The 23,320-nt window shown below is 44.1% G+C and overlaps 1 protein-coding gene across 4 annotated transcripts in view; it reads left to right on the forward strand.

The window, feature by feature from the left end:
- LOC135216354 (phenylalanine--tRNA ligase, mitochondrial-like) overlaps nucleotides 1–23,320 on the forward strand; it is a 292,985-nt gene that overhangs the window by 257,602 nt on the left and 12,063 nt on the right. For 3 of the 4 annotated variants that reach the window (XM_064251591.1, XM_064251592.1, XM_064251593.1), the window contains one exon: nucleotides 7,905–8,151. The exons of the other annotated variant lie outside the window; for it this stretch is intronic. In XM_064251591.1, the coding sequence (XP_064107661.1) occupies nucleotides 7,905–8,072 (168 nt within the window). In that variant the 3' untranslated portion in view covers nucleotides 8,073–8,151. Of the gene's footprint in view, nucleotides 1–7,904; nucleotides 8,152–23,320 lie in introns of those variants that run through there. 4 annotated transcript variants of the gene reach the window in all.

Below are 23,320 nucleotides of genomic sequence, written 5' to 3' on the forward strand. Positions count from 1 at the left end.
GGAGATAGCGAAGGCTACGAAGCAGTTCCTCAAAGGCAAACAGATGTCCCGGCGGAGCCAAGAAAGAATCTTAGGTTCACTTCAATTCGCCTCAGTAACAGATGTTCTGTTAAAAGCCAAACTGAAGGATATAAACCAAGTTTGGCGGACCAGAGCAAACAAGAAATTTCAAGACAAAATTTCCCGCATCCCTCAGATACTACGCAAAAGACTCCGTCCATGGACAGAAGTCAAGAACCTGGCAAAAGCAATACTGTTACAGTTCCCCCCGCCAAGTTTAGTGGTCCACACGGACGCCTCACTAAGCGGTTGGGGAGGATACTCCCAATACGAAAAGGTTCAAGGATCGTGGTCGCTAACATTCCGCCAGCTACATATCAATGTATTAGAAGCTATGGCAGTATTTCTAACCCTAAGGAAACTCTCTCCAGCAAGGAAGATCCATATCAGGTTAGTATTAGACAGCGCAGTAATAGTCCACTGCTTAAACAGAGGAGGCTCCAAATCGAGCCACATAAATCATGTCATGATAGCGATCTTTTCCTTAACAGCAAAGAACCAGTGGCATCTGTCAGCTACTCACCTGGCAGGAGTAAGGAACAACTGTCAAGGACAACTCCACTGGAATCGGAATGGTCCTTAGACAACATCTCTTTCAAATGTATCTGCCGGCAGAGCCCAGGCCTCCAAGTAGACTTATTTGCCACGGAGTCCAACCACAAGCTACAGTGCTATGTGGCCCCCAATTTGGACCCTCCGGCTCAGGCCACAGACGCCATGTCCATAGATTGGAACACTTGGCAGAGGATCTACCTATTTCCACCAATCAACCTACTAATGAAAGTCCTGGACAAACTCAGATCCTTCAAAACTACGAGCGGAATTGAGACTCCGGCCCCACCGGATCCCCAACCTGAGACTAACACAGTTAATACAAACGCGGACTGTGTACGCTTCCTCAAGGATTCAGAATGCCCTAACTTTATGGACTTCATGAAGTTTGCGGCGCAAAAAGATGCCAACATGGATCCTCTAAACACCTGTTCCTAGAATCAGACAAACGGGAATCTACGCTTAGGCAGTATGATTCAGCAGTAAAGAAGCTAGCCTCCTTTCTAAAAGATTCAAAGGTACAGACGATGACTACGAATCTGTCAGTTACTTTCTTTAGGACCCTGTTTGAGAAGGGCCTAGCAGCTAGTACTATACTACTATTAAATCTGCCTTAAAGAAAATATTCAAGTTTGGTTTTAACATTGATCTAACAGATTCATACTTCTCGTCCATCCCGAGAGCTTGTGCTAGACTAAGACCAGCAAACAGACCTCATACGGTCTCCTAGTTTCTAAATGATGTACTTAAGCTAGCTTCAGACACTGACAATGAATTGTGTCCTTATATAACCCTTCTTAGGAAAACTTTATTCCTAGTAAGCCTGGCCTCGGGAGCTAGAATATCGGAACTGTCGGCTCTTTCCAGAGAACCAAATCATATTGATTTCCTCCCATCCGGAGAAGTTCTATTATCCCCAGATCGTATGTTCTTGGCTAAGAACGAGGACCCACAGAGTAGGTGGTCCCCATGGAAGATTGTTCCACTTCCACAGGATTTATCCCTTTGCCCAGTCAAAACATTAAGATCATATTTAGACAGAACTTCCAATAAGGCTTCAGGTCCCTTATTCATTAGAGAGAATGGTGGAACAATTTCACTGAAAGCAAGCAGACAACAAATTCTAAATTTTATTAAACAAGCCAACCCGGAATCAGTTCCACATGTACATGATGTCCGGGCGGTGGCTACCTCAATTAATTACTTTCACCACATGAACTTTGATGACCTTAAAAAGTACACGGGATGGAAATCTCCGACAGTACTTAAACACCACTACTTAAAATCCTTAGAGGCCCTTAAGTATTCGGCGGTGGCAGCAGGGAACATTGTTTCCCCTGACACAGCCTTGTTATGTTAATATACCTAGTCTTAATAGATCTTATCCCCCTTTCAGTTCTTTCTCTCCTACCTGCCTCCCTAGCCTTGACCTTGGTTTTTCACTTGGATTGCACAATTGAATCACTCCTGTATTGTACATACTTAAATAGTATTCTTCTATATGTAAATATCGTATATTACTTAATGTAGTAATCACCTTGGCCTTACCAGAAACTGTATTTGGATACCTTTATAGATATATTTTCATAGAGTAAGGACCGTAGACTTAAGGAGATTTGTTAAAATTACTGTAGATTTAAGGAAACCTGATTAAAATAGGGTAGAATTAATTAGTGTTTAGTCTCTCCCTTCCAGTAGCCTTGTTGATATTATATCCAAGCTTGTGGAACCTATTCTCTGTTACTATTTCACGTGACGACACAGGTTAGGCCCAGAAAAGGGATTTTGACAAAGGGAAAATCTATTTCTGGGCAGTGACCTGTGTCGCCCAGTGAACCCACCCCTGGTTTCCTCACCCTAACTGGCCCAAGCTTGGGTGCCATTTTCAGGAATGACGGACGGGGCACTAGTTGTAGCAGCAGCGGGTGGTAGGGGCCTTTGGTACGGCTCCTCTTTGGAACGGGGGAAATTGAGAAAGGAAGAGACTAAATGGCAGGGGACCTCTGGTAGTGGTTTCACTCGCCCCAGTTTTTATACCGACACCCTATATAGGGGTGAGCGAGCCAGGAATATCCTGGCACAATCCATATAGTTTTTTCTCTTGTATAGTATTTAGCAATATTTATACCTTAGAAATGAGTGCTATAGGAACATTTCACTGGGCGACACAGGTCACTGCCCAGAAATAGATTTTTCCTTTGTCAAAATCCCTCTATTGTAAGTAGTTCATTATCTACTTAATTATATACAGTACAGCACAATTCATATACATACATGTAATAGTCACATTGAGGAAGAGAGAGAGAGAGAGATAGATACACAACAGCACATGAACTATTTTTTTCAAGAACAGTACTAATTTAGTATATTTTTTTATACTGTTAAGTTATTAAATTATGAAATAATACCATTAAACTAGTACATTACTGTAATCTTATAAACACAACTCATCTTAAGTATAACATAGAAATGGGCGAGCATAAATGATATGCTCATTTATACCCACTTTCACTTACAGCTGCTCATCAGGTGACTAGGTGATATTGCACAATGCTACTGATGATGATGATGAAAACAATAATGCAACACGAACATGCTGATGCAGTTCTCATTTTACATTTATTACTTTTAAACATAAATACAATACACACACAACAGACAAATGTTTATAAACTTTACAGAATTATTAGCAATTATTCTATGACTGGAGATGGATGATGAGGAAATACATGTTGACTGCTTGAATTTGCCTTTCCATTTCTGTAAAAATTAATATACATGCTTTTGCATCTGTCATTTCCTTCACTTTCAAAGCATGTAGATGGTCGCCAGTTATCGGCAGACTTGGTTAATGGCAATCTGGTTTTATGATGCTTGTCTAGCACCATAAAATTGGTGATTTATGGCACTAGAACATGCCGAGTTTCAGTTATCAGCACCATAAGGTGCCAATAACAGTTATGATGCCATAACATACCTAACAGAGGCACCATTAACCGAAACTCGGCACCATATGTGCCATAAATCGCCAAGTTTCAGTTAATGATGGTTTTTGCTTATCAGCACCCCACCAGGAATGGTTTTGAGAATGGTGAATGGGTGGAATCTGCAATTTTATCTAATGGGAACTTATTTTCTGGCACTATTTCATCAAATCACTTTCTGTCATCAATGCTGGAATACTATTGATGAAATCTTGATTTTATATAAGAGACTTACCAAGTAATTACATAACTAATTATTTCCCCACTCGGCAGTAAAAAGAATTCAAATTTCGCTGGAATCCTTCAAAAGAATATCAAAGAGAAAGGCTGACATGGGCTAAAACGAGTTGATAACAACTACTCAGAATAACTGCGTATTAAACAAGTTTAGTACAAAACTAAAAGAATAAAGGAGAATTAAGTTGATTGGCAGACAGCAGAAGAGACATGTCTCAGACTGTGGCCAAAAGGGAAAGTGAATGAGTACAGATTGAAAATAAACCCCATATGTAAAGACCGAGGGTTTGTATGTATACGTGTAGGAACAATTAATAATAATGGTTTTCATTTGGATCCTGCAACTGTATTGGAGTCAGAGAGAAATCAAATTAACCCTTTAACGCTGATTGGACGTATTATATGTCGAGATAAATTGTCTGTCGGGTGCCAATTGGACATACCATACGTCGACATAGAAAAGTTTTTTTAAAAATTCGCGGAAAAATACTTATAGGCCTACCAGCCGAAAACTTTTGAATCACGCGCCTTGGGGGATGCTGGGAGTTCACGGATCAAGGTGTTGTTTTGTTTAGAAGCGTGACCCAGGTGCGCATGCGCGAAATGCCTCCTTCTCGCATCAGCCAGCATCAGCGACGCATCGTCTAAGGGCGATCTTTTGCCGCAATCGTGTTTTGCCGAACTTGTGCAAGTGTTTGAATATTTGTGGTGGTACAGGACGTACATAGAGATGTCTCAACGACGTATGGAATGCGAAAGGTGCGTTTTACCCATCGGAAGGGATCGTGTGAGACGTATTTTGGACTTGGATGCTGGCGAGGGACCAAGCACCCAAGATGACCTCGCGCCTCAACGCCGTTCCATGCAGCCACGTGTGGATGAAAGTGCTCTAGGACCACAACATGTGTCTCATGTGCCTTTAGTAACCCCTAGGAAGCATCGGGGTGTCCTTAGGGGCATTCGTAGGCGTTTGGGAGGCCTCCAACCAAGGGACATTGATGCGTACTTATCGGAGCTCGATCGGGAGCATGTCGCAAGTCCTCATTTTGATGGCGGTTGGTCATCTAGTGATGAGGACATCACTCCCGATGTCAGTGATGATGAATATTTGTCCCCAATGTCCGTTCGAGGCTCACATCCCGAAAGTGAGCTCGAATTTAGTGGTTTTAGCGCATATGAGGGGAAATCTGAGGAGGGGGAGGATGAGGATATAGGGTCTAGTTTTGTCGCCGATGACGATACAGAAAGTGAGGGCCTAAGTGAGGGAGATGGGCCAGTGGCGGGTTTCATGTGGGAAATCGTGCCCGTGCGTAGAAGGTCGGAGCGTCGCGCCAGCCAAGGTGAAGGTCAGTCGTCCGAGAGTGACGAGGGGTAGACGGAGGACCCCACCCCACCTAACATGCACCCATTCATGGCAGCACCTGGGCTCACCGTACCTGTTCCTCTCACTGCTCTGGGGTTCATTCAGCTGTTCCTTACGCGGGAATTGCTGGAGTACCTGGTAGCAGAGACGGCGGTCTACGCGCGGTACTGCCGTGATGAACTTCGCACGACATTGTCGTATCGCTGGCGGGGCTGCAACCTCACAGTCGAATTCTCGTAATATTTGCTCCGTTTCATATTAGTCGTTTCATAGAGTTTTATATATGAAAATATGCACAATTTCATGTAGAATACAAAAAAAAATAATTGAAGGTTGTAGCTTTTCTCATTTTTGAAATAATTGCATATAAATTACGATAAATAGAAAAAAAACTATGTTCGGTCAACTTTGTCTCTACCGGAATGGTCGAAAATCGCAATTGTAAACTAAATCTCTTACAGACTAGTAATATTCAGTCATTTATCTTCATTTTGAAACAAATTTGAAGTCTCTAGCACAATATTTAGATTTATGGTGAATTTTTGAAAAAAAACTTTTTCCTTCCCTCCGCGCGCGGATTCTCTGCTGCAAATCTCTGAAATGTGTACTTTCGTAATATTTACTCCATTTCATATTAGGCGTTTCATAGAGTTTTATATATGAAAATGTGCGCAATTTCATGTAGAATACAACTAAAATAATTGAAGGTTGTAGCTTTACTCATTTTTGAAATATTTGCATATACAAAACAATATATAAAAAAAATTTGGACATTCGGTCAACTTTAACTCATCTGAAATGGTCGAAAACTGCTATTTTAAGCTAAAACTCGTACAGTATAGTAATATTCAATCATTTGTCTTCATTTTGAAAAAAATTGGAAATCTCTAGAACAATATTTAGATTAATGGTGAATTTTTGAAAAAAACATTTTATACATCTGAGCATTACGAATTCATGCATCATTTTGTGATAATATTTTCTCTGTGTTGCTTTTACCGTTTTACAATGTGTTATATACCAAAATGATCGCAATTTAGTGTACATTACAACGAAAAATAAATTAACTCGTTAGCTTTAACTGTTTTGCGCCCAGAGCGATTTGAATACAATTATATATGAAATTTTTTTTTGCACTATCATATATCACATTATTTATATATGATAATGATCATTTTTTTCATTTCTGATGGTTGCATACTAAACTTCAGGCAATGAAAAAAAAGGAGCCAAAAATGAACTCTTAATCTTGAAAACTAAGCGCGCTGTGATTTTTTGAAAAAAAATATTTTTTCCGCTTCGGCACTCACTCCGAAACCCCCCCGGCATACGGGAGACAATTTTTATTATACCCCTTCAGCGTTAAAGGGTTAACAATGTAAGAACTCATCCAACATGATACATATTTGGAGACAGAGTGCCAGAATGATTGATAATGGCACCAAAAAGGCCAAATCAACTTTGAAGTATAGTATAAAGACAAACTAACACTTTACCAATATTTTTGTCACTAAACTTGTCTATAAGGATTTAATAAAAGTGCCAAATTGTTCCATTGCATGCACTATTAAACCAATTTTTTGGTTAACTTTCGACTCAAGGCTGACAATTGGGTCAGGACTGGGAGTAAGGGAGCCGGGGTGGGAGTGGGTGGAATAGACATAGAACTAGGTGGATTAAAAGATACAGAGTGAGAGACAGAAACATTATCATCAACAAACTTAGCAAATTCTGGCTAGCTAACATCTTTTTACTAGTGGCCCTGGCAATCACTTTCCTCTTTTTGTCTCTCTCTAACTTAATCAATTGACTTTTCAAAATCTTCCACATTTTACTATCCAAAGTTCACATTCTTTGTAAGTCAAGTCTGGAGAACAAATTTGACCCCTACAAGTCGTGCACGGAGTGTGCGGATCATAACAGGCTTTAGTTAATCTAGTATTGCAGCCTTTGCTACAATACCTAACACTCTGAGACCCAGAATGGGACATCGCTAACAAGTCAAAGGTTAACAAAGCCTACTAAGTCTAAATTCAATAATAATCAGTCTCAATTAGTAAATCAGGTCTGTAAATAATTCTAACAATATCTAAATGTGTTAAAAAGCCTTCCATAAAGAAAATAATTCAACAATTGTATGCAAATACGACCAACTGAGATGTATGAATTCCAAAAATTGCTGCTGCTAACAACAGCTCTTTGTTGAACTGGTTCCTCTCTTACCCTGAAAGTGGGCAGGGTTAGTCGCCTGACCAAAACAAAAGTAGCACTACTGCAAATTTCAAAATTCTAGCTGCCAACGAGTGAAACTAATGCATAGCTATTTAATTACTTTGTAAGTTACATCAAAAAATAAATTCTGAATAAAAATTCTTATTTTTCTTTGGCATACAAACCAGAGCCCTTAATATTTAGTCCCGCCTTAGCTGTTGTACTCAGTTCCCGAGTTCTTGAAAAGAATGAAGGCAACAGTTGGTGAGTACGGGATACATACTTCCCCTCTCACCCCCGTCTCCACCTGCAAATCACCTGTTATCTACTACCTTGTTATCAAGTTTCAACCAGTTTCCAGATCATGCTGAAAGATATATAAAAGACTCGGGTTTGTATACCTAGAAAAGTGCAAATTGTTATTCAAAATTTGTTATACATACATGAATGATTGATAAAAGCAAGAAGAATCTGAATATCTAACTTTATTTTTCTAGGTCAAGCTGATAGATTCATTCCTTCATCCTAAAAAGAAATTGACTTCGCACTGTTATCGCATTATTTACCGGCATATGGAGCGAACTCTATCTCAAGAAGAAGTGAATATCATCCATAAAACAATTGAGAAAGAAGCTTGTAGCCTGTTGAATGTGGTTATTAGATGAAATACTTATTGTAGAAAATCTTTAGTACAGTGAATCATAAATTAATGATATTGTAAATGTTATTAAATTTTTTTTATTCGTAACCATTTTAATTCAAACCTTTATATAAAGACACTTCTCAAGTGAGCTATTGTCCAAAAAACAGTGGTGTTTTTCTGTGTGTTTTTCTGTCCAGAAATGTCAACTTCTGTCATTTACTGGGCTTTATTATTGAAAATTCTCATGTGAATTAAAAAAATTCTATTTTTAGTAACAATATTAATTTTATCTGATACAAATTCCTTACTTTAATATTGTCGATTTTGTGTCATTCAAACCCCACTGTAGAAAAAGGATTAGCTGGACCATCAGGGAATGACTGTAGCGGGGGGTGTAGGCCATTTATTTTACTATTATTAATATTACTATTTATTATTATTATTATTATTATGTATTATTATTATATCATTATTATTATGTATTATTATTATTATTCAGAAGATGAACCCTATTCAAATGGAATAAGCCCGGGGTCACCAAGTTTCCAAAGAACATGGTATTCATATGAAAGAAGTAACAAAAGGTACAGGCAGTCCCTGGTTATGGGGGTGGGGGGGGGTGGTATTCTGTTTCTGATGGCTTGATGATAAGCGAAAATTGCCATAACCGAAAAAGGGATTTTGACAAAGGAAAAATCTATTTCTGGGTGAAGGCCTGTGTTGCCCAGTGAAATGTACCTATAGCACTCATTTCAAGGTATAAATAATTGCTAAATATACCAGAGAAAAAAGCCATATGGAATGCCAGAGTTACTACCTCTGGATCCATCTCCTTCATAGGGTGTCGTTATAGCAACAGGGGCGAGTGGATGCCACTATCACAGACCTCTTGCCAATTAACTCTCTCCTCTCTCAAAATCCCTCACCAGAGAGGTGACGTTACAATGGCCACCCTCTGCTCGCCACTACTACTTCTGCCAAGAATCTTCATTCCTGAATATCGCCCAAGCTTGGGCCAGCTAAAGGGTGGTGAAAGGAAAAGAGAGGGATGGGTTCACTGGGCGACACAGGCCTTCACCCAGAAAAAGATTTTTCCTTTGTCAAAATCCCTTTTCTGGGATTGGCCTGTGTCGCCCAGTGAAATAGTAACAGAGAATTAGCCATATAAGCTTGGAAGATTGAGAGTAAGAACAAAAATTTTTATAAGAAAGGAAAAATAAAACTTTTCCTTACCATCATTGTTTAATGATCCAAGTTAACAATGACAAAAAACAGGAGTAAATAGTGTATAAACATATATGGCCAAGTTCATACCATCACCAGGAAAGTCAACATAGGTAATGAATATATAATTACATGAATGATGAACTATGTACAAGTACAGGATTGGTTGATAAGCAATCCAGTCCGTTACAAAAAGGCAAAAAGGGAGGGAATACAAGCTAGGCAGGTAGGTGAGAGGGGGTACCAAAAGGTAATAATAGTCAAAATAATGATAATTAATATACAACATCACAAAATACATAATTGGGCTGTATCAGGAAAGACAACGTTCCCTGCAGCCACTGATTTAAGGGCCTCCAGAGACTTTACATAGTGGTGTTTAAATACTGTCGGAGATTTCCAACCCGTATACTTTTTGAGATCATCAAAGTTCATATGATGAAAATAATTAACTGAAGTAGCCACTGCTCGGATATCATGGACCTAAGGAACTGAATCCAGATTAGCTTGTTTAATAAAATAAAGAATTTGTTGTCTGATGCCCTTCAAGGAAATGGTTCCACCTTTCTCTCTAATAAGAAGAGGACCTGAAGACCTATTAGAAGTCCTGTCAAGATAAGACTTTAATGTAATAACTGGACATAATGATAGCTCCTGTGGAAGAGGGACAATCTTCCATGGAGACCATCTGTTCTGAGAGTCTTCATTCTTTGCCAAGAATTTCAGATCCAGAGAAAGCAGAACTTCTCCTGACGGGAGGAAATCAATATGATTTGGTTCTCTAGAGAGAGCCGATAGTTCAGATATTCTAGCACCTGAGGCCAGGCTCAGTAAAAAAGGGATTTTGACGAAGGAAAAATCTATTTCTGGGCGATTGGCTCGTGTCGCCCTATGAAAATATCCTTAAGTTCATTATTTCTAGGTAAATTAATCCTAATATTACCAGAGAAAAAATAAAATCAAGAAAATGTCAGTTAAACTGACTCGCTCACTCTATAAAAGAAGTGTCGGTATGGTAACAGGGGCGAGTGAGATCACTACCACGAGTCATTTACCATTTAGACCTTCCATCACAAAATCCCCCACCTGAGAGAGCTGATACCAAAGGGTGATGCGTCCGCTACTACTACTACTACCGATGCCAAGCGGAGAGCAGCGCCTCTAGCGGCCATCCTTTATAAATGGTCATCTTGTCCTGCAGGGTGGGTAAGGAAAAAACAGGGTGGGTTTCATAGGGTGTCACGAGCCAATCACCCAGAAATAGATTTTTCCTTCGTCAAAATCCCTTTTCTGGGCTCAGCTCGTGTCGGCCTATGAAATAGTACCAGAGAAACAGACAAGATGGAAATAAAAGGTCAAAATGAAACAAAATTGTAAAAAGATAGGTATATAATATAAGTGAATCAAAAAACCAATTACACTATATTAACATAAAGTACTTAAAATTAGCTTAAACTAGATAATGGTAGTACAGAATAGTATAATGGTAATCACAATAGTATATAAAGATTCACTAAAATTAATAGATATTTACAAAATATACAAACACATTGTGTTCTACCCTAGCATAAAAAATAAGGGTAGAGACACTGAAGCACATTTATATGCATAAAATGGGGGTGCCCCTAGCAAAAAAATAAGGGGCAGTCCACCAATAAGATCCTAGCGGCTAAGGCTAGAGTATCACGAAGAGCATAGCAGTAGGGTGAGGCATGTTGGACGAGGTAGGTAGATAGGAGACCTGGATCTTATACTACAACTACTGTGCAGAATCAGGGGAAACTATGTTTCCCGCTGCTACTGCTGAAAATTTTAATGATTCCAAGGACTTCAGGTAATGACGTTTAAAGGCTGTCGGTGATTTCCATCCAGTATACTTTTTAAGATCCTCAAAATTCATATGTTGGAAATAATTAATTGAGGTAGCTACTCCTCTGATATCATGTGCTTTTGGAAATGATTCAGGGTTGGCTTGTTTAATGAAGTAAAGGATCTGCTGTCTGATTCCTTTAACTGATAAAGTTCCACCCTTTTCTCTCATAAAGAGAGGACCTGAGGATCTAGAGGATGTACGAGATAGAAAGGCTCTTAAAGTTAATACTGGGCAAAGGGAAGGATCTTGCGGAAGTGGGATGACTTTCCAAGGGGCCCATCTTGCAAGAGGATCCTCATTTTTAGCTAAAAAGCTGCGATCCGGAGAAAGTAGAACTTCCCCTGAAGAGAGAAAATCTACGTGACCCGCATCTCTGGATAGAGCCGACAGTTCTGAAATTCTGGCTTCTGAGGCCAGACTTAATAAAAATAACGTCTTTCTAAGTAGCATTATGAATGTGCAAGACGAGTTGTCAGTATCTGAGGCTAGTTTGAGGATGTCATTTAAGAACCATGAAACTGAAGTAGGCCTTTGAGAAGGTCTGAGTCTAGCACAGGCTTTGGGAATAGACGTAAAGTAAGATTCTGTTAAGTCTATTTGGAAACCCAACTGAAAGATTTTCTTCAAAGCCGATTTATTGGTAGTAATGGTGCTAGCTGCTAAGCCTTTTTCAAACAAGGATCTGAAAAAGGATATAGCTAAATTAACTGTCATGGTTGTAGTGTTCGTTTCCTTCAGGAAGGATGCTAACTTTTTGACAGCTGAGTCATATTGCCTAATAGTTGATTCTCTTTTATCTGATTCCAGAAAAAGGATGTTTTGTGGATCAACGTTAGCATCTTTTTTAGCCGCAAACTTCATGAAGTCCATAAAGTTAGGGTCTGAAGAATTCCTGAGGAAGCGAACACAGTCCTCATTTGTACTGGTTGCGACAGCTTGGGGTTGGGAATCCGTTGAGGCCGGAGACCCAACTCCAGAAGCAGAGGATACCAGTTGCTCTTTGGCCAGTCTGGAGCAATCAGGGCTACTAGCCCTTTGAAAGTCCTCAGTTTGCTCAGAACTTTCAAAAGAAGATTCACTGGAGGAAATACATAGATTTTCTTCCATTGATTCCAGTCTAACGACAGGGCGTCCGTGGCATAAGCCAGAGGGTCCAGGTTGGGGGCCACATAGCAAGGGAGCTTGTGGTTCGCTTGTGAGGCGAAAAGATCTACTTGGAGACCTGGAACTCTCTGGCATATCTACTGGAATGACCTGTTGTCTAGAGACCATTCTGACTCCAGAGGGACTGACCGGGACAGTGCGTCCGCTATAACGTTTCTTACCCCTGCCAAGTGGGTGGCAGACAGATGCCATTTGTGCTTGTTTGCCAGAGCAAAGATGGCTATCATGACATGATTCACGTGTTTGGATTTGGACCCTCCTCTGTTGATGCAGTGTACTACTACTGCACTGTCCAAAACTAGTCTTAGATGAGACTTCTTTGGGGGGAGGAGTCTCTTCAAGGTAAGAAACACCGCCATTGCTTCCAGCACATTTATGTGGAGCTGGCGGAACTGGATGGACCAAGTCCTCTGAACTTGCTTGAATTGAGAATATCCCCCCCAACCGGACAGGGAGGCATCCGTGTGAATGGTTAACACCAGAAGGGGATATTGAAGGGGTACTAACTTGGCAAGGTTCTTCACTTTTGTCCATGGACGGAGCTGGTTGCGAAGGATCTGTGGAATCACTGACAACTTGTCTCGAGACTTGGCGTTTGCTCTTGACCGCCAAACTCGATTTATATCTTTCAGTCTTGCTTTCAGAAGGATGTCCGTCACTGAGGCAAACTGAAGGGAACCTAGGATTCTTTCCTGGTTTCTCCCTGAAGCTTGTTTGCTTTTGAGAAATTGCCTCACAGACTTGGCTATTTCTTTCCTTTTGACCACCGGAATTGACAGATTGTGGGAGGATAAATCCCATTGGATTCCTAGCCACTGAAAACGAGTCTCCGGAGTGAATCTGGATTTCGTTTTGTTTATCTGGAACCCCAGATGTTCCAGGAATTGCACTACCTTCTTTGTGGCTTTGAGGCATTCCTCGACAGTTGGTGCCCAGATCAACCAATCGTCGAGGTATGCTACTACCATTATCCCTTGTGATCTCAATTGCTGGACTACTACTTCCGCTATTTTTGTGAATACCCTGGGGGCTACATTCAGTCCGAAGGGCATCACTTTGAAAGAGAAGGTTTGATTTCCTAGTTTGAAGCCTAGGAATGGACGGAAGTGTCTCGCTATAGGGATATGATAGTATGCGTCTGTAAGATCGATAGAGGTGGTGACGGCCCCACGGGGAAGTAAGGTCCGCACCTGCGAGATGGTCAGCATTTTGAACTTGTCGCAACGAATGAAAGAGTTTAGCTTTGACAAGTCTAAGATTACCCTTCTTTTTGTTGAGCCTTTCTTTGGCACGCTGAACAAGCGTCCTTGAAATTTTAGATGCTTGACTCTCGCAATAACTCCTTTCTGAAGGAGTTCCTCCGCATAATCTGTCAACTCCTTTGATGGTATCTGATAGAATGACTTGTTTGGTGGGGGATCTTTGATCCAACTCCAACCCAATCCTTTGGACACAATGCTCTGTGCCCATTTGCTGAACCCCCACCTGTGACAGAAGAGGAACAGCCTCCCTCCTACCTGGGGAGCCTCACTGCTGTTGAGCGGGTTGACCTCCGCGCCCTCCTCTGAAGTGCTTGCCTCTTGCAGCTCTTCGTGTACCTCGTTGGCGAAAGTGACCTCTCGCCCTGCTTCCCTTAGAGAACCTGTTAAAGGTTGGGAAGGCTTGGCTCTCATACATTGAGTTGAAAGCTGGCGAGACGGTGTATGAAGTCAAGGGCTGGTTTTGAGGAGACAACAGGAGGATGGGTTGCGTCTGTTTAGACGTCAAGGGCTGCCCCTGTTGTGTAACTGGGACAGCTTGGACGAAGTGTTGCTGTTGCTGCTGTTTCTGGTATGGTTGGAACCTCCTACCAGTCTTCTTCAGTTTCTTACCAGAAGCGGGGGGGTTCTCTTGCTTCCTTTTGGATGAGATACCCCACCTGGCTCTAAGGCTCTGGTTAAGCCTAGCAGCCTCGTGATGTACCTCATTCACAGAAGCTTCTGGGAAGAGGTCCGCACCCCACATGCTGGAAGCAAGAAGCCTATTAGGTTCATGCCTAATAGTTGCTTCTTGCAATACATGCTTTCGACAATTCCTTCTGGCGGTAAAAAAGTCGAAAGCATCAGCTTGAACTGACTGGAGCTGAGACTTAGCCAGTATCTTGAAGAGTGGTTCGGTGGCATAAGAAAGGGCAGCCATCTCCGTGATGATAAGGGAGTTAAGTGACCTCCCAAATCTCGTATGGGCATCAAATTCTGCCTGAATAAGGCTATCAGGCAGTCTAGGGAGCTTCTCGCCAAACTGGTCCATCGCACAGTCTGGTTTCAGCTTCCCCACTGTGAAAGTGGCTGGCAAGTTCTCCTACAGTTCTCCGAAGGCAGGAAAGAGCGGAGATGTTGGTTCCGCCTTCCTCAATTGTGGAATGGGTTCGTCCTTAAGGACGGCCTGGAGAGTCGTTTCCACCATCTTAGTCGCAAAAGGAAGAGAAGCCTCCTCCTCCGTGGCAAAGATAGTGAAAGGGCTCTTGAATGCCTGGAGTTTGGTATTCGTACAATCCCAATCCTCCAGGCAGTGAACCCATTCCCTCTGTGCATGATCCTTACTGTATAGAACAGTCTCCCTAGAGATTTTGTCCTCTCTATTGAGGGCTGTTTCTGTCAGTCTGGCATACCCTATGAAAGGCTGAGTCAATCCGGGGGGGTAGAACTCGAAGTCCTCAATCCTTCTTGTTCCACACTCCGGAATGGAGATCATGCCATCCTTGAAGGGGGCATAAGCTGCCACCCTCCAAGGATTATTCATAGAGAAAGCTGGCAGGGATTCATATGGAGGTAACTGGACCAAACCAGTACCTGCTACAGGGAAGTTCGCTTGTGGGGCCTGAGTCAGGCCAGCGAAACGGTCATCATGTTCTCTAACACGGTTAGAGAGGTCTTGGATTGACTGACCGGACTGATTAATGGTACTGGAGAGTTGAGCAAACATTTGCTCAAATCTCGTACCGAGAGAGCCGACCATCTCTCCCACTTGTTGCAAAACTCCTGCTGAGAAGGTGGTGGGATCAAAAGCACTAGGTCCCGCCACCCCAACAGGAGTAACCGGAGTGGATCCGGTGGATGCCGGAGAAGGCACTGGCTCGGCCGGAGCGCGGGCCTTCTCTTTAGAAGCCTTGCTTCTTGAGCTCTTTGAGTGAGAAGAGCTAGGCTTGGCCTTCACCGCATCGGCGTAGGATGTCGTAGACTTCCGTGCCGAAGAAGACAACGACTTTTTGGAAGTCGTCTTATGAAGGGTCTTCTGTTCTCTCTGTCCCTTCACTTTCGGGGGTACAGAGAGAGCGGGTGAACGCGAAGGGATCTCAGATCCCGTGAAGCCTTGAAAAGATGAAGAAGAAGGGACAGGGGAAGAAGATCCAGGAGCGCTCAAAGGTAGCCCTTAAGTGCCCGAAACACCTACCTCGACCAACAAGTCCTCGGCACCTACCGCCATTGGCTCAAGGTTTAGATCCAGGTTTGCGACGTCCGGCACCGGTTCCTGTGTCGAGACGGACCCAAACGCCTGCTGCACCTCCTGCTGGATTGAGGCTATGAGTGGGGCTGCTGAGACGGGGTCGACATATCCCGTCGCCTTGCCTCCGGGGAAGATCTGGATAGCCAATTTTTTATCCAGGATGTAAGGCTGACCCTTGGCGGCGTTTTTGCCGAAGCCGCCTACCCAAGCTTTCAGGGTTGCCAAGGCGACTTCTTTCACGGCGGCAGCCTGAAAGAGAAGGCGATATGAAGCCTCTAACGGCGGAGATACAGCTTAAAGTAGCTTAAAACTAAAGATAAACCATTGATTACAGGAAATTTGTCCAGGAATCTACTTACCCCACCCAAAAGCTGACTCACGAGGTCGTAGCAGATGGTGCATGCCTCAGGGTGCCAGACAATCATCCCGCTGTGGGTAGTGGCACATGGGACGTGGGTCCTGCATTCCTCATGGGCACAGGGGTCGTAAAGGACTGCATTGCAGCCTGGATCCTGGCAGTTAGTAGCCTGTAAGTGGAGGGATACATGAGTATCGGGGTTACACACTTACAGCCTAACATAGACTCCGCTGCATGCCGGAGTATGTAAGTTAGAGTAAAACTAGTGCTCCGCCGCAATACGTGTGGTTAGATAGGCGGTTGGTTGGGGTCCGCAGCGTACGCCAGAGACAAGAAAACGCTCCAACCAGGAGTGGTGAGGAGCCCACGAAACCACGACGGAGAACGACGGAGATATTACGTGAAAAACTATAAATAAACAAATAAATTACAGTATCAGTAAGGGTATGTATCCTTATAGAATAAGACATGATTCCTTCCGACTACTAGAGGAGTGCCCGGGTAAGAAAGCAAGCTCTCCTCCGGTAGCGGAAAAAAGGATATACTAGGCAAGCTATATAGACCACTGGTAAATCCTCACCCCGCCCGCTGGCGGAGCCAGAAACGACCGATAACCGAAGGGGCCCCCGGCTTGAGCGGGGGCTCCGTCCGTTATGGTAGGGGAAGGGTAGGGAAGAGGGAGAGTATGTGGGAACCCCGGAGTGAACGCGGCGGGCGAGAGAGAGAGGGGGTGGCCAACCCCCCCCCCCCCAACTACTACCCGTCGAGTACCCCGGTACCCGAGACAAGTGGTCACCCCGACCCCCAGCTGGTATGGGGCCTCCTCTGGCCCCCTCAGAGGGAGAGGGAGGAAGGCTACTGTGGTTGTCATGACAACCGAGGAGGCCCGACCAGACCCCTCCCTACCACGTGGAAGGGAGGGAAGGGAGAGGGTAAGGTGCCTAATGGGACACGTGATCGGTGGTGGCCCAGGACGCGATAGCAACACAACCACAGAGAGGCCACGTGAACCCAACTGTACCAACACACGGTACAAGGCACCTAGGCTAGCCTAACACCCTAAATAACACTGATAAATAATAAATACATCGTAAAAGAATGGAAGGGACACTTGAGTAAAAGAGAAAGAAGCCCAGGAGGAGGCGAACTGATCTGAAGAGCAGTCGACTACTCGGAGCCAGCGGAAGCCGATGAAGAGCAAGAGCTGGGATGCTGGGCGAGAGAAACACAGTATAGCCCTAAATATCAAACTAAAAGATAAAAGGTAAAAGGTATGGGCTGTGTACCCTAATTCTAAAATACGATGTAACAAGACGATGAACGTAAAATAAGAGCCCATAAGCATAAGATGTCCCAGTATGGGAGACTGGGAAATCTTAGGAACACGAGGCGGCTCATGGCCGCCACGAGTCAACCAGGTGACCGTATATGACCTAAAAAACGGAAAATACTGGTCCCTGGAAGACTGAAATACAAAAATTATTACTTATCGGGCACTTAACTTAGCCGAAGCGATAACAGCACGTTCCATCGTGGAATAGGTAAATCCAAAAAAGCGAAAACAACACGAGCAAAAGAATCACAACTGGCGTTGTCGAGCTAATTATAAAGGATGTACGCTAGAGGCGCTGCTCTCCGCTTGGCATCGGTAGTAGTAGTAGTAGCGGACGCATCACCCTTTGGTATCAGCTCTCTCAGGTGGGGGATTTTGTGATGGAAGGTCTAAATGGTAAATGACTCGTGGTAGTGATCTCACTCGCCCCTGTTACCATACCGACACTTCTTTTATAGAGTGAGCGAGTCAGTTTAACTGACATTTTCTTGATTTTATTTTTTCTCTGGTAATATTAGGATTAATTTACCTAGAAATAATGAACTTAAGGATATTTTCATAGGCCGACACGAGCTGAGCCCAGAAATAATGTTTTCCTGAGAAGGGTTATATATGAGCACGATTCATTATCAGTATCTGAAGCAAACTTGAGTACTTCATTTAAAAACCAGGAGACCGTATGAGGTCGGTTTACTGGTCTCAGACAAGCACATGCTCTAGGGATAGATGAGAAGTATGAATCTGTTAAATCAATATTAAAGCCAGACTGAAATATCTTCCTCAAGACAGATTTAGTCGTAGTAATGGTACTAGCGGCTAGACCTTTTTCGAACAGAGTTCTAAAAAATGAAATTGCCAGATTCGTAGTCTTTGTCTGAGCATCTGATTCTTTTAGAAAGATGGCTAGCTTCCTCACTGCTGCATCATACTGCCGGAGTGTCAATTCTCTTTTGTCTGATTCCACAAACAATGTGTTTAGCGGATCAATATTAGCATCTTTCTGTGCCGCAAACTTCATGAAGTCCATAAAGTTAGGGCATTCAGAACTCTTAAGGAAGCTGACACAGTCTGAGTTTGTACCACCTGAGTCTACTTTGGGTTGGGAATCCTTCTGGGCCGAAGTTTCAACTCTAGTAGAAGAGGAAACCAATTGCTCTTCGGCCAGTTGGGTGCTACCAATGCTATCGGCCCTTTGAAAGATCTGAGTTGTGTAGAACTTTCATCAAAAGGTTTATTTGCGGAAAAAGGTAAATCTTCTGCCAATTGTTCCAGTCTATGGACATCGCATCTGTGGCGTGAGCCAGAGGATCCAAATTGGGAGCCACATAACATGGAAGTTTGTGGTTGGACTCCGTGGCGAACAGGTCCACCTGAAGGCCCGGTATCTGTAGGCAAATCCAATTGAATGACTTTGCGTCCAAGGATCACTCCGATTCCAGCGGAGTTGTCCTGGACAGTGAATCCGCAATGACATTCCGTACACCCCGCCAGGTGAGTAGCTGACAGGTGCCAATGGTGTTTCATTGCCAACGAGAAGATCGCTATCATCACGTGATTTATGTGGCTTGACTTGGAGCCTCCTCTGTTTAGGCAGTGAACTATCACTGCACTGTCCAAGACTAGTCTGATATGAATATTCCTGGCCGGAGCTAGTCGTTTCAGGGTCAGGAAAATGGCCATTGCTTCTAGGATGATGATATGAAACTGGCGGAATACTGTCGACCATGTTCCTTGAACCTTCTTGTACTGAGAATAGCACCCCCATCCGCTCAGAGAGGCGTCCGTGTGGACTACTAGAGACGGCGGGGGAAATTGGAGCGGAACCAACTTGGAAAGACTCCTGATTGTCGTCCATGGACGTAGTCTTTTCCTTAGTATCAGCGGAATCAAGGAGATTTTGTCTCTGAGTCTTTTGTTGGCTCTTTTCCGCCATACCCGACTGATGTCCTTCAGTCTGGCTTTCAACAAGAGATCTGTTAGTGAAGCAAACTGAAGTGAACCTAATACTCTTTCTTGGGTACGACGAGAAGCCCATCTGTTTTTGAGAAATTGTCTTGTAGATTTCGCTATCTCTTTGCACTTGGTTGGTGGAAGAGATAGTTTGTGTGCGGTTAGATCCCACTGAATTCCTATCCATTGAAACCGAGACGCTGGAATGAGACGGGACTTTTTCTTGTTTATCTGGAATCCCAGATGCTCTAGAAATTTTATTACTTTGGCTGTTGCCCCGCGACATTCCTTGTCGTTGGGTGCCCAAATGAGCCAGTCGTCTAGGTAAGCTATTAGCGTAACCCCCTGAGCTCTTAGTTCTTGAACTATTGTCTCCTAGTTTGTTGAATATTCTGGGCGCTATATTGAGCCCGAATGGCATGACTCTGAACGAGTAAGCCTGTCTTCCTAGTTTGAAGCCTAGGTAGGGAGAAAAGTTTGTCACTATCGGGACGTGATAATAAGCGTCTATAAGATCGATAGAGGTGGTGACGGCCCCACGGGAAAGTAAGGTCCGCACCTGCGAGACGGTTAACATGGGGAACTTGTCGCATTGAATGTATGAGTTGAGACGGGACAAGTCCAGAATCACTCTTCGTTTGTCCGTGTCCTTCTTTGGCACGTTGAACAAACGTCCTTGAAACTTCAGGTGTCTGACTTTATTGCCTTCTTTTGAAGGTCTTTGGCATAATTTAGAAGGTCTGTCGTTGGGATTTGGTGGAATCTGACTGGTGGAGGAGGCCCTTTTATCCATCTCCAACCCAGACCTTTTGATACTATACTGTGGGCCCACGTACTGAAGGTCCAATGGTCCCGGAAGAGGTACAGTCTCCCACCTACCTGGAGAGGATCATTGATTGGTTGAGGTCTTACTTCCTCTGCCTCCCCTGTTATAGCTTTGAAATGCTCCTTGTGCTTCAAACGAAGCGTTGAAGGCCGGGGATGTCATGAATGTAGCCGAACTCGAGGACTGTTGAGTTGGCTGACTTTGTAGCAGTACAAATTGTTGTTGTGGTCGTGCCTTAGAAGTCGAAGGTTGACCAAGCTGTGAGACAGGGACTGCTTGTACCACTGTCTGTGACTGAGAGGTCTGGAAAGGCTGATACTTCCTGACCCTCTTTCTATTTTTGGGTTGTGGTCCGGAGGCCTCAAACTTCATCTTGAAGGGAAGGCCCCAGCGGAGACGAAGGTTCTGATTAGCCCTAGCCGCCTCACTGATGACGCCATTAACTACGTCATCAGGAAAGAGGTTGGGTCCCCAGAACGATGCCTTAATAAGTTTATTAGGCTCATGCCTGATGGAAGCATAGGCAAGAACATGCTTCCTGCAATTCCGCCTAGCAACCACAAAGTCATACAGGTCACACTGGAAAGTCTGCACCAGTGACTTTGTTAGGACCCGGAATAAAGGTTCCTCAGCGTAGACAGGCCGTTAACTCTGAAGTAGTAACCGAGTTGATCGACCTACACAGTCTACATTTTGCTTCAAATTCTGCCTTTACCATGGCATCCGGAATTCTGGGTAATCTCTCACTAAACTGTGTGGAAGCACACTCCTGATCGAGTCTGCCCACTGTGAACGTTTCTGGAGCGTCCACCCAGCACTCCAAATCTCCGGGAAAGAGCAGAGAGGTAAGCTCTGTCTCTCGAAGTTGAAGCATTGGCTTCTCCTCCATTACCGGCCTGCAGAGTTAATTCCGCAATCTTAGAAGTACAAGGGGTCGGGATGTTATCCCCCACCACGAACATGGTGTAGCAACCTTTGTTTGGCGTCAACTTAGTGTTGACGCACTCCCATTCTGAAAGGGTGCGGACCCATGCCGACTGTGCTTGATCCTAGGATAGATCACAGTCTCCTTGGGGACTTTGTCTACCCTGACAAAGGCTTCCTCGGCTAAACGAGCATAGCCTGGGAAGGGAAATTGGAGGTCCACCGGGAAGAATTCGTAATCTTCCACAGGACGGGTGCCACAGCCCTCAATTGTCAGCATGCCCACGGAAAAGGGAGCATGCAGCGCCAACCGCCATGGGTTGTTGTCCTCAAATGGCGGGAGCTTAGATGCATCCGGTACAATAAAGGACTGCTGTGTGCCTCCAGACTGAATAAGTCCGGCCAGCAAGCTCTCCTGAGTTTGTAGTCTCTGAGCCAGAGACAGGATGGACTGTCCTGATGTCTCTAAGCCCGAGGCGAGCTGAGAGGACATCGATTGGAATCTCAAGTCCACCATACCGCCCATCTTCTCCATGAGAAGATTTGCAAAGGCGTCAGGGTTAAAGCCGGACTCCATCGGTCTGGCTTTAGAACCTTTAGCTTTCGACCCCTTAGGTGGGGGAGTAGCTTTTGCCGAGGCAGCCAAAGGCTTGGTAGCCAATGACGACCTGGCAAAGTCCGCCGGAGAAGGCTTAGCTGGTCTGGCAGCCTTTGGCAGGGACTTCTTTTTTAGAGTTTTCACCTTGGGGATTACAGAACCAGACCTATCCCCAAGGATCCTGGACTTTGAGAAGCCCTGAAAGGAAGAGGAAGAAGTAGTAGTTGGGCTAAAAGGAATGATTTTTGAACTAAAACCACCTGCCTCACTTACCTCCCTACCTTCTTCCTGAGAGTCGATGGTCATTGGCTCCCGATGCAAACTGATGGCTGCTACTTCTCCCGTCACCTCCTCGGATAATCCCTCTTGGTCTTCCCTCTGGGTTTCCAAACGGATCCTCTCGATGATAGGGGCCGCCAGTTCCCTAGCTACTGCTGCCGAAGTCCTTGCGTTCGGATAAAGGAGAGAACACATCTCCTCTGACAGCATATAGGGGCATCCAGCGGTCACGTTTCTCCCATAACCACCCACCCAGACCTTAAGGTTTGTCAGTGAGGAGGCCTTGAGCGCCAGAGGGGTCTGTAAGAAAGGACGAAATCAGATCCTCCAGATACTGCCCATCTTTTGCAGAACTATGATCCAAAATCAAAACATTACTGAGGTGCGGATGGTACCTACCGACTCATTAGTCACGTTCTCCACTAGAGCGTAACACACTTCGCAGCCATCAGGATGCCAGACTAAGATGTCGTCCACCTGTACCGAACAGCTGGCATGAGATCAGCAGACCTCATGCCCACATGGTTGCTGGAGAACGGCTGAGCAACCCAACTCCAGACAGTGTACCATCTGTAAGTTGGAATTGATACATGAGTACACTTATACCAATTCTACCAAAACTAGTTACAGGAAAAAATAAACTCCTCAATAAGATTTCTTACTAAAAATTAAGCTCTGAATGTCTCCGCCTGCTCCAGAGTCCATAATCTCGTTATCGTGATCGCTAAAACAGGCGGAGCTGGCCTGATATGAGCAGAACAGGGAACCAGGTAAAACCTAGTCTGAATCTGAACGCACCGGAGTATAGTAGCTATTCCAAGTTAATTGGAAAAGCATTCTCTAAACCTAGTTCCACCCCCAACGGAGTGGGGGAAGCAGCGATAACACCAGAGAAAAACGGAAAACAGAGCGGCGGAAACAGCGGTACTAAGAACTCCGGCGTATAACATCCTGGCGAGTGTGATGAGAGACCACACCTCACCCGAGTAACACAGACCCGGAGAAGTACCAACAGAGATTACATAATCTTCTACTCCTTAACCTCCTCCGACTAATCCCCCGGAATAGTGCTCGACGCTCCAGCTGCTGTTCCCCGGAAGGGTTACTAGGACAGCGAGCTAACGAAACACCGCCGGAACAGGTCCGGACCAGAATGAAGAGCACGGAGGGGAAGGGTAACTAGTAATCGCCTGGCAACAGCGACCGGTCAGGTGATTACCACCCTCCAAGAAGCGTGAAAAAAGCTGTGAAAAAA

The sequence above is a fragment of the Macrobrachium nipponense genome, chromosome 6 (genome assembly GCF_015104395.2).
Source record: "Macrobrachium nipponense isolate FS-2020 chromosome 6, ASM1510439v2, whole genome shotgun sequence".
NCBI lineage: Eukaryota > Metazoa > Arthropoda > Malacostraca > Decapoda > Palaemonidae > Macrobrachium > Macrobrachium nipponense.